Genomic DNA, 13,010 nt, shown 5'->3' with positions numbered 1-13,010 from the left:
AAGATCCAAAAACTGTAACCAGTTCACTAAACAAGTGATTCGCCTTAAAACATCTAAAATTATTAATCAGCTCACTTAACAAGTGATTCGTCGTGAAAGATCTAAAAACTATAATCACCTAATAAAACAAGTGTTTCTTCCTAAAAGAGCTTGAAGCTGTACTCGAGCTAGATCATTTAACAAGTGATTTGCCCTAAAAGATCTAAAAATTGTAATCAGTTTACTTAACAAAAGATTTGTCCTTAAAGATCTAAAATTGTAATCAGCTCACTTAACAAGTGATTTGTCCTAAATTGTTTATGTAATCAGTTCATTTAATGAGTGATTCGTTCGAACATTTCTGTAAACTGTAATCAGCTCATTAAGCAAGTGATTATTTCTAAGAAAGCTTAAATCTGTACTCAACTCATTTAACAAACGATTTGTTCTGAAAGATCTAAAAACTATATTCGGCTTATTTAAAAAGAGATTCATTCAACAAGATCTAAAATCTGTAATCAACCTACATTACAATTGATTCATCCTAAGAGATCTGAAAATTTTAATCACCTTACATAGCAGTTGATTCGTTCTAAAAGATTTAAAAACTGTAATCAGTCCATTTAGCAAATGACTCGTTCAAAAAAGTCAAAAAACTATACTCAGCATATTTAACAAGTGATTTGTCCTAAATGATCCAAAAACTTTAACCAAATCATTTAACAAAGTGATTTCTCCTGAGAGATTTTTTTTAAAAGATCTAAAAACTGTAATCTTCTCAAGTGATTCGTTCTAGGAGATCTAAAAAGCTGTAATCAGCTCATTTAACAAGTATGATCTAAAAACTGTGTCCTCGACTCAACAGGGGAAAGATCCCTTTTTCGACATCGAAAAATCCCCAGAATGGTTTCTCGTATGAAATCCCATCCTAGGCCACTCACTACTTATTGAAGGAGGGGGGGGGGAGGAACTTGAAGAAGAAGAAGAAGAGAGTTTTCCAAAAGGCATCGCGCCCGCAATGATTTGAGCAAAGCGCATTGTTCTCCGCAAATTCAATTTGGTCCGCCATTTATCTTGTCCGAGAAGCATCTCCACCCACCCACTCAACCCTCGGGGATGCAGTATGACGCACTTTCGAAAGCTCTACCATCCATACTTTGCGTGAAAACGAGGTGAAAAATGGGAACCCCGTTATTGGTAGCCTGGCGCCATCCTAGTCATCACCCCACCCCTCTCACTTGCATTTCCAACATCCCCCACATCCCCATCTTCATCCTCAAGATCCTCTTCTCTCATCTTCCCTCCTCTTGAGAGTCCCGCGGAGAACTGGTGTTATTCTCCCTTGCAAAAGCAACGGCCGCAACACCTTCTCTCAATTCGGGAAAGAATGGTGTGAGGAATGGAATATTCGAACATTCTCTAATTTCCGGAAATAGGCAATGAAATCCTTCCACCACAGGGGCCTACAAATTCGATAGCTGCCGGCACTTTAAATTAAAACCTGTTTTCAATTGCATCAGATTTGTCTGAACATCGGGGTACACTGTAAAAAAATTTTGGATCAAATTACAATAAAAAGTACCGATACTGTTTACTGTAATATCCATTTTTACTGTAACATGTTACGGAGCAAAATATTTGAAATACCGCTATTTTAGCACGAATAATTACCGCACAGTTGCTGAAGTACTCTTATTAAATAAATATTACTGTAAAAATTAAGGTATAATATTTTACGGGAAAAACGGATTTTTCGATAAGATGGATTTTATGGAGGAGGCACCCAAAGTGCAGGTTCCAAAGTACTAGAACTTCAAGTGCTTCATCCGTAAAATCCAACGGTACTAAACCACGAGTATATCAGACATTTTGGTGCTACACCACAGGCACTCACCTACTGGTACTAAATTGCCGGTAAAATGGAATTTACGGATGATGCCGGTGCAAAGTGCCGGAACTTAAATTCGTAAAATCCATTTATTCCAAATTACGGTATAAATACCGTAATTTGATACGGTACTTTTCACATTGTTTCAATTCTCTATCGTAAGCCAGCTTTCAGCTATCACAACCAAAAAATATCTAAGACTGATCATATAGTATTTATTGAAATGACATATTTCTGTTTTTAAGGAAATTAGTTTTTAGGATTATTTTGAATCTTTGGTTTGTCCGACAAAAACTAATTCTGAACAATGCTAAGCTATTTAAAACCGTATTACAGCCTCAAAAGTTTATCAGCTTCCTGAAATACTGATAAGCATTTCATTGATGCATTTTACAAACTTATTCAGATGTTAAAAGCTTTAAAAATATTAGCACCTCAAGTAATTATTATTCATTAGTTATTTCACTGTTTTATGAAAATTGATAGATTTAATTCCTTACAACATCTTTTCCGTGCATCACCAAGTAAGTTGTTTTGGCAATATTTTATAAAAGAATTTTTTCCAACATAAAGTTGAGTAAAAGCAGCGTTTAAAATCACATGATAGAAAAATTTGTTTCAATCCCAGAAAATAGCTCAGAAAACTTAATAAAAAATTTAATAAAAAAATACTTGAAAATAAGAAATTAACAAATTGAAAATTATTTGGTATAAGTACTGGAGAAAATTCCTTAACTGTGGTATCAGTACAATGTACCACGAATAGCATCATGCCATATGATACTGATCATAATTAATCGTTATTTTGACGGATTGAGCTTCTAAAAAAACGTGTATCGCTTAATCTAATTACATAAATTCACCGAGAAGGGAAACAAATTATAATAAATAGAACAAAATGGAATTATTTTAGCTTATATCGATTATGTTGGTAAATGCCCCTAAGTTTTGTGTATGACTTAATAGTATATAGAAATATCTAGTCTTTACTCAGTACGAAGAACAGGTATTCAACTAGTTATTTATTATCGGATAAGAAGTATTTATCATCAGGGGAGAGCTATTAAATAGAGTAATAAGCGTTGTACTTGTCTTAATAGGTCATAATATCATAATTGTTAAACATGTATATATACAAAACTTAGACATAGTAACGCAATAAGAAGACATGCTAAGAGAAATAAACTTTGATTGTTACTCACTTATACAACTGGAACTAAGTAATAGATTATAGAAAAAAAATAAATATGATAATATACACAGTATATTTGACAAAGTGTTTATGGAAACGAAGAAAAAAACTCAAAACTCGCTTTTAATGTGTTATAAAATTTTTGACTAAATGCGTCATAAAAATGTTTTCTAATTCTGCCGTAAATTGTCTACTAAATGTGTCAGAAAATTGCTTATTGAATGCGACATAAATTATTTACTAAATGCCTTATAAAATTGTTTAATCAATGTGTCATAAAATGTTTTACTAAATGTGTCATAAATTATTTACTAAATGTGTCGTAAAATTACTTGCTAATGTGTGATAAATCGTTTACTAAATGTGTCATAAAATTGTTTACTAAATGTGTAATAAAATTGTTTAATAATCATATTCCATCGTCTACATGCCTTTTATGTAAATGAATAAAATAACAAATACAATGTACATTAAATTGTTTACTAAATGTGTTGTTAATTGTTTACTTAATGTGTCATAAAAATTTTTACTAAATGTGTTATAAAATTGTTTAGAAATCATACTACTTTGTTCACATGCAGCTTAATTTTAGACACTAATGAAAAAAAAAAGTTTTAGAATTTTTAAAATTGTTTAAAAGAACCAAAACACAAAAAAATCTTTTAAAATATTTAGATTTGTACCAAATAATTCAAGAAAGTTAATTATCTTTCAAATGTTAAAAAATGTGTATTCATTTTAATCAAAAAGCAAAATAAGAATTAGTTTTTTTTGCAATTTTTGTATATATATATATATATATATATATATATTATATATTATATATTATATATTATATATATAGAGAGAGAGGAGAGAGAGAAATTTTGTCCAATTAAATGATTACGTATCTCTTCGAAATACATCGAAATATAACAGCTGAAATGCGGAATAAAATTAATTTAGATATATTACATAGACATGTTCTTTTAGATCAATTTATCTTCAAAAATTTCGAAAACTTATTTTTAATAACTTACTTTAGTGATAAACAATATTTTTAAAATAATAATGAAAACTGTAGAATTTTAATTTAAAAAATATTAAAGAGTAAATAACAAGTAACGAAGTCAAATTATGACATGGATATTTTTATTCAAATTCATTAAGAAGTAGAACATAATTTCCCTTGCTTTGAAAATTCAAAATTTCGTATTTTAAAATAAATTTTAATTCTTGATTAATCAAAATTACAGTTTCCTGTTCGATTTAAATATAAAAACCAAAAATTAAATAAATAAAAAAAAAAGGAAAAGTGAAATAAAATAAAATATTCCGAACCTCCTTTAGAGTTACAGAGAAAAAAAATTTGTTGAAGCAAACTTTACGCCAAAAAAAAAAAAAAAAATGGAACCAGAAACTACTTGTACTTTTTCAATACTAATCAGAAAATCTAAAAAAAAACTACGTGTATATTTCCAATGCTAGAAAATCTAAAACACTACGTGTATCTTTTCAGTGTCCCTTAGAAAATAAAAATAAAAATTTAAAAAAACTATTTATCTTTTCAATGCAATTTAGAAAATCAAAAATGTTCAAAATTTTTCCAGTGCAGACTTTGACTCAGACCATTTTAGTGCGGAGTTGGCCAGATTGCGGTGTTTCGCCTAGAAGAGATTTAGTTGCTTCCAACACGGAAGTGGCACATTGTCCTTAAACATTCATTACCTGACGACGAACAAAGGACGCCTTTCATCCCCCCCCCCTCCCTCATAAGATATTCTTCTTCTTCTCTCTCTCTCCCACCGAATGTGCACTTGAATTTGCCATTTTATCAGTCATCAAAAGTCATACCCTTAACGGTTCATAATACTTTACCGAAATTCCTCTGTAGTCTTATCATTTTGTTTTATTTTTCTTTATTGGCATGAATTGTGATTTTCGCGTAATTAATTTCGCGTCTGCCGTGATGCGTCGATGACGGAAATGAAAGCTTCATCCATATTGAGTGTGTAAATGAACTTCATTTTAAAGAATAATTTGCAGTCTGTCAAACTTTAAAAGTATGTGATGGGGTCCTACAAATGTTTCTGGTCCATTATTTAAATTGTTATCTGTCTATAATTTTACTTAAATATTCCAAATACCAGCGTTTTTAAGCTATTTGATTTTTATTAAGAGAGTCTGAGATTGTTTAAAATTCTTATTGCCGTTTGAATATTTTTCTAATAATAATTATCAAAAAAAATAAGCGCAACTTAAAAGTTATAAACTCAGGATATACTACATACACTATCTCGCTAAAAATAATGGTCTGTTTTATTCTAGTTCTGATTTTACGTTTTCGATTAACAATTTGACGCAGAATTTTTATTAAGTACATTTTTTATACTTCTTATGCCCCCCGAAAGTGATTGAACCGGAGAAAATGTCTTAATTGGCTTAATATTTGGCTATCAATAGCTAGCCTCGAGCAACAACATCATGCCAAATGATATTGAATGCAGTTAGTCATTATTTAAATGGGATAAACTTCTAAAAAAGTCACCGAAGAAGGTCACGAAAATGGTCAGGAAACCATCACCGAAAAAGGCAACCAATAATAATAAATATGTTAACAAATTTGGAAATTATTTCAGCATAATTAATTGTCGGTACAAGTATTTCAATTTTATTCGTGACTTCGTAGTGTCGAACAATACCGATTTATTGATTATTTACTTTTTTCTTATGCAGTACGAATAACGGGTACTCAACTAGTAAAAATATAAAAGCAGTCAAAACTTTACACACACCAGTCTATGCTGTATCAATTCTAAAATATATATAAAGCTCAAAATGTGGGGGGGGGGGAATCGATTATCCTAAATATTTCCTTCCATTCTTAGGGTATTTCGTTCAAAAAAAATCCCAAATACTGTGTAACTTAACAACTCTTAATCACTCAATAAAAGCAATCAGTTAAAAAAAATTAAACATTTTGTTGTTTCCAGAATAAATACAATAAAAGCATCAAAACAGTTGCAAAAATTAACAACTCTTTATAACCTGATTAAGTATAAGAAGAGCTATTGAAGTCGTCTGTTTGTTTATGTTTTTATATGTATAATTATGTATGCTTACAAAATAATTATATATACATACTGTGGTTTTTTAATAGGTCAGAAATTTTTATGGAATATTGAAATTACTATATATTCGTCCGCTTGTAATGCACTACAGCCAGTTGCAAGCCAAAGTCGTCCCAAGCAGCTTTTCAAATACCCATATTTACTTTAAGTAAGTTCTCCACCGAGTCAAGCCATCTAATTGGTGGTTTTTCTTGTTTTCTGTTTCTCATGGTATTAGTGAAAGTGAGCCTTTTTACTGCATTTGAATTATCAGATCGAAATAGATATTCCAGCCATTGTAGTCTATTGCATCTATGACTTTAACAATATCAGATTGCTTTTACATTTCGGTAAATTTCAAATTTTATCTTTTGCTTGCTATTCTTAGCCTGATGAAGCTCGTCATTTTGGTCCACTTATTGCACCTGCCGTAAGCAAAAAAGGTAAACAAGGATCTCCACTATTATTCATAGAGGACTACGCCAAATATTTTTTTTAAGATTATCCAGAGGGTTGGGGTAGTCTGGTTAGTAGGACGTTGGACTTCGTAAGTTCAAATCCCACCTGCCGGAGATTCTTGGAGTAGTACATGGTGACTGGTGCACGTAAAATCTGTCATGTCACAAAGTCCTCTAAATCCGTATAGCAAATCAAAACCTCTGAATTGTAGATTGATTGTTCTCTGGTTCAGATCAAAATTACGATCTGTGGATGAATGAATGGAGTATGAATGGGTCCTCCCTGAAAAACGGGCTGTAGCGTGTGTGTGTGACTAAAGTCGTATTTTTAGTCATAGTTAGTGCCACTCAAAAAACAAGAAACGCACCCTCTGCCTTAAAAATTTGCTTGATTGGCAAGTGACAAAAGTAACAACAGCGGCAACATTTTCCGTTCATAGGTCAATAATTACTTTTCATGTCGCATAGTCACGGCACAGTCTCCACTCCCATAAAGCAGAAAAGGTCGGATTTGTGTTTTATAGATGTTAGTGTTTGTTTTTAAACTTAAAAATCGAGATTTCAGTTGGTGCATTAGGAAAAGATAGCATTTATTTGACATGGCAAGTCTGTAGCTTATCTTGACGGTCAAATCATTGTTAGTAGTATTGATGGTTCCAAGATATTTTAATAAGTATTTCTATTATTCATAAATTCAGTTTCTGGAACCGCAGTGACTCAGGGGAAAGAGCGTTCGCCTCCCAATGAGGTGATTCAGGTTTGAATCTCATCGGTGGCTAATTGTTTCCGAACAGTGCTGACAACAGTGTTGTTATAAAATATCCTTAGAGTTAGATGGATCATGGGTTAGAATTTCCTTGTCGTTGAGCTAGCTGTGGGAAGTTTTCGTGGTTTTCTTCTTCTTGTAATGCAAATCAGGGTTAGTTCCATCAGAAAGTTTTCTACGAAGGGAATTTTGCCCCAATGCTTGATCTAGGAGTTCCCTTGTCTTCTGGATTGTGTTCGAAGTTACAAGGTTACGGAGTTGAACATTCGTAAAACCAGAATTGGGGTCTGCTGTTCAACGTCATTTATAAATAAAATTCAGCTCATAATTAATAATTCTAATCAATTCTCTCTGTGTTGTTAGGAAATGAATTATTTAAAGCGAGATGAGATTGCTAAAATACCCGTCTTTAACAAAAAAGGGAAGAAAAAAATTATGATCAATTCTTAAAAACACAACTCGTCTAGCCGAATTATTCGTGTAATCAATCTTAAGATTTGGCGACAATAAAAAGGGAAAAAAAGAAGAAGAAATTTTCTTACACCGCCATCGCAAAAACGGACACCCGTCCTCTGAAAATAAAAATTACATTAAAAAGACTGAGAGAAAAAATTCTCCCTGGTAAGAAAATTTAAAACTTCAACACTTATTACAAGGCGATAAGGAAGAGAGAGAGAGAAAAAAAAAGGTTCGAAATGAAAAGAAAGAAAATGAAAAAGGAATGAATTGCTTCCACCCCCATTTTTAAAGCTTCGGTGATTAGCAGACGCGTAAAAAGCACCCAGGAATCAAGCACCGTGGAAAAATGGACCCACAGCATCCAAGAGAGGCGCAAGAGCAGGATGTGATGGAGAGGAGCGCTCCTCTCCTCTTAGGATTCCTTGTTTTTATAATCCCCCACGAGGGTGAACAGATTGTTATTCCTAGAAAAGTAATTCAATTACCATTTTGCACCGTCGTCGATCTATGAATAGTTTCCTCTATCCCCCCAGGTGATATTATGGGTCCGGGGATAAAGAGGTGGGGGTTAAGGGGGGTGGCGTGGGAGTAAAGGGAGATGTAGTTTAATTCTCCAGCCGTTCGCAAATTGCCGCATCTAATTTTATTAGGAAAAAGTAATACTTTATCCGTCCTTGCTTTCTCCCGAGGAAAAAAAGGTTTTTGCAATCTGCGAGGAAACTGAACTTCAACTATGGGAGGTTTAGTTTGATTACCAAGTATATATATATAATACACCGAGAAAAGGATAAATAATAATAGTGGTAGTCAACGGAAAAAAGGAAAAAGAGAGACGAACGGGGAAAAGGAAAAAAGATTGAGTTAAAATCACGAGCCCAGGAAATCCCTTGTAATTGGAAGTCCAAATATGATGGAAAGGCTTTTGTTGCTTACTTTACTAATAGTGGAAGCAATCAAAACATGGACCATCCTTTTCCCGCCACGAAAGGTTTTGATCTTTGTGGCAAAAGGGGGTGTGAGGGGGGTTGCATACTCTCGTATCCGCCAAACTAATTCATTTCGAAGCGTGGAGCGAGGATATTTCCTAATTTTCTGGGACAAGATCGTAACCGCAATACTTTAAGCTTCAAAAGGAAAACCTTAGGTCCGCCCACCCCCTTATGGAGGGTTGGATGACTGGATTGATTATGATTTGAGGTTTCGCAGTCAAGGGTAGGGGGGAGTTGTGGGAAGCCTGATTGAATTCTGTAGATGTTCGTTATCAAGTGCACTTCCTGCTGAGCTTTTCAGTACACATGTAAACATTTAGGCAAGAGCTAAGTGGTATTATAATTCCGGTACGCACACAAAGATTTGTATTGGGAGTCTGTCTATGTTGGTCTGCCACTCCAAGATGTCAAGTCACGTAGACTAGAATTGGTTCGTCATTTGCAGACTTATCCTTAGATGCTGGATGGAAGAGAAAGATTTTTTTTCAACGAAAACAATTAAATCAGTTGATACTGTAGACAAGGCACTGATTTTTTTTATGAAATATGTCTTTTTTTTGCCATCTGTCGAAACTTGGTTATTGATTTTTCGATATAATTAACTCATTGTTTTCATATAGGTATTGTGGTGACAATTTGGGTAAAGTATAGTGGGACAATTGTTACAATTTAGTACTAATACATTTTTACAACTAAGGCCTATCCCAAATCATCACCAACACATACAAATAAAGTAAGATAAAAATATCTGTCTAAAAATAATGATCACAAGGGATATAATTTACTTAAGCAACATTTAATGATGATCAACTCAATTATCAAGATTAACTCATGAAAATAAATTTGACCATGTGGCATAATAAAATAAGGTCATTACAAATTGTACTATACCAAATCAACATGTGACAAACAGATTTGAAGAATCTCTAAGAAAAGGGAATCACTGCTGGAGTTAATAAAATCTAAAGTCACTTATCTTGCACATGTGCTTGAAATGTTGAGGAGCTGATAGACTATTTGTAAGTATCAGGATATTATTCGCTGGATATATCTTAATTGTTCAGTCCTGTTGCAGCAATTGTTTCAGGGTAGATGTATATTTATTCTTCAGAACTTTCCACCAAAAAAAATCTTTTTCCTCTTCTTCTGCCAGCTAGTCCAGTCTTCCCCCTCTCTTCCTCACCTCTCTCCTGCCCCTCTTCACAGGTTTTCAACCCTTACACAAAAATTGGCAGACCAAAACTGCTTAATTTATTTACAGAGAGGCTATCTAAAACAGTCAGACAATTTGGGCAGAAATAGGCTCACTGATAGTCATAAAAAGGAAAGAGAGTTGTAGCAACACTACAGTATGTTACTGGGTATGACCGAAGTCAAGAGACTGTCAACTTTCACCAAAACAACAATCACATTCCCGCTTTGGTGTAAGTACCAATCTGGCTATCCCGGCCAAATCTATTTATTTCATTTCTTAAATAAAATATTATTTTTAGAGTACGAAACTATTTTTGTGTTTTAATGATTGTAATTTAAGCATATTTCAATGAAAATAATACCACTTGTCATAAAATTTCTGAGCTAGCTCTAAAAAGGGCTAAATTCTAAATAATATTTTTGATTCGAATATACAGCTTTGAATTTGTATGTAAATATTGAACGGCGACTTCAATATTTAATTTGGTTCGTTGTTTTAACGAAAGCAAAATATCGAAAAAACTTATATGAGTCGATATTTCTAACAATGTGCAGATTTTTTATAAAGTAATTAACATTTATATATTGTTCGAATTTTACAACTTGTGGAATTTATCAGAAAAGTATTGCTTGAAAGGTTGGGTCTTTTTAAAGCGGTTTTGACATATTGACATTTAGATATTACAAAAACCTGATTATCTCAACAGATGTGAGTCGTCAATGAAAAAGTAAGAGTCTATTTAGCATGTAATTTGTATTCAGTGCTAAGTTTGTTTTGTTTTATGCAAGTTTGTAAGTATTTTTTTTTTGGTATATGGTCTTGATGTGTCTGTCAATTTTTTCGTTCTTTGCACGAGATTTGAAGCAAAATAGCTGTTTGAAAATGAAATAACTATCAAAACAGAAAAGCTGCCTTATATTCAGTTTTACATCATGAATTGGGTATTTGCACTCTAATTAGAAGAAAGTCACAGATACCCGCACTATGACGTCAACACCAACTGATTGTTTATAACAAAATGTTCATTAATATGAAATTGATTAAAATACAGCGCCCTATCGCACATGGAATTTATTGAAATATAATTCTTTCACTTCTGCCTAAGTAAAAACTTAACTTAGATTTATTATTTGTTTATGTATTTTATTGTAACGGTGATATATTTTTATTTCGTGCATCTGGCCACTTCAGTGCATAAAAAGTTAGGTTCTACATAGCTTCGAACCTGTCTTTGTGCTAAGTACGTAGCAAATGTAGTAAATATGTAGTAAATAAATTGAAATATTTGTGAAAGAATATAGAATGTACTTAACACTTATTGCTTAAGATTTATTACGTATACTTAACAGAATAGAATCTTGAAAGACTTGACTTGCTCGAAATAGAATGATAAGAACAGTTGCTAACGTAAATAAATGCCACGTTCAAATGTCACGATCAACCAATCAAGATCGAGATACAAACACTACGTCACTTGCAGGTATCTTATTGCTTAGTTGACTGGTCAATGTCATCTCTAGTGTGATATTAATAACCAAACGAAAGGAAGGTGGAAAACAACCATAAACTCTACCATTTTTGCAATTAAAAGTAGTCGGCCACTAATATTGATTTTGATAATTACAAAAATTAAAAAAGCATTCCATAACTGTCTGTTATGAGGAAATCAGGGTTGGTCATTTCAGCCGAAACGTGGTCAGCATTGCCCACTTCCCGAATTTACTTCCCGGATTAGTTAGTACCCGTGGATCAGAAGTTAAGTAAAGTTCTGAATATCACCGGAGATCGATCCCTAGTAATTCAAAATAGTTCGGAGTCTTAACCATTCAGCTATCACAATTGAATTTTTTTTTAAATCCTGAACCTTTCTGTAGCATAATGGGGAAGCATACAAGTGAAAATAAAAGTTGGCGTTCATAAAGTTATTATTAAAAAACTTGAAGACAACGGGGCAGTTCTTGAAGTGCTCGCCATCCATATCGCCCTGGTGGCAAGGAGAATCCTTGACACCAAATCGACATAACAATATTCGTAAATAGTTGTGTCCAGTGAGCAAACGGAAACAAACAACTTCAACAGGAAAAGGGACTAATTGTATCATTGACTTAATTGAGCTATATATTCCATCTCTTATCGAATTCTGCACCATTTTATAAGGTTATTCTAGTTTCTTTTTAAAAAAAAGTTAATTCAATTTAAATGAATTAAACTCACCGGTGTGTATATATGTGTGCTTCTTCATGTCGGACTTCTGGTGGAACCTCTTCCCACAGTATTGGCAGGGATAAGGTCTCGTATCAGAATGGATTAGTAGGTGTGTAGACAATGTGGAGGACCTCTTAAAAGATTTACCACACTGTTTGCACTCAAAAGTTCTCTCCGCTGTGTGGATGGCCCTATGCTGACTCAGGCTGACCTCGTGACCGAAGGTCTTATTACAGAGTTCGCAGGCAAATGGTCTCTTTCCACTGTGTGACCTCCTCGCATGCACTTCAAGTCCGTGGGGTGTGCTGAACATCTTGTCACATTTCACACACGAGTAAACATCTCCGGTAGGGGAAGCCTTTAACACGCCGTCTGGGCTTGATAAGGACGTCTTGTCCACGTGCTGTCCAAAACTGTACAGAGACAGACCAAAGCAAGACAGTCCAGTGAAGGTGGGTCGGAACAATGATGAGGGTGGAGTGTCCGCGTGTGCTGTCGACACCGCCCCCAACAGTCTTGGACTGCTTCCATCAGCAGTTGACTTGGGTGGACTTTGGGACTGTCGAAACAAGTTGACCGCTCCGTGGCAGCTTGACACCGGGACTGGCCTCACTCGTAAGTCTGTAGGCCAAGTGGTCAAACTCAGAGGCTTGAATTCTCCGATGGCCAGAGGTGTCATCGAAGATCGGACATCTTTGTCGGAATTGCAGGCTTCCCATGAAGAGGGTGCGTCACCAGAAAGAGCAGCTATAATACAAAATAAATACGTTCTTGTTAGTTATTTAAAATG

At 33.9% G+C, this 13,010-nt stretch overlaps 1 protein-coding gene across 1 annotated transcript in view; it reads right to left on the bottom strand.

Moving 5' to 3' along the window:
- Positions 1-13,010, bottom strand: part of LOC107457216 (uncharacterized) — a 106,454-nt gene that overhangs the window by 24,310 nt on the left and 69,134 nt on the right. The window contains exon 3 of the mRNA XM_043047809.3: positions 12,230-12,967. Within this exon, the coding sequence (XP_042903743.1) occupies positions 12,230-12,967 (738 nt within the window). The remainder of the gene's footprint in view (positions 1-12,229; positions 12,968-13,010) is intronic.

This window comes from Parasteatoda tepidariorum, chromosome 9, assembly GCF_982258835.1.
Source record: "Parasteatoda tepidariorum strain Cologne lab strain chromosome 9, Ptep-v5.0, whole genome shotgun sequence".
NCBI lineage: Eukaryota > Metazoa > Arthropoda > Arachnida > Araneae > Theridiidae > Parasteatoda > Parasteatoda tepidariorum.
The sequence above is the reverse complement of the archived record's forward strand: the minus strand, read 5'-3'. Positions and strand labels throughout refer to the sequence as shown.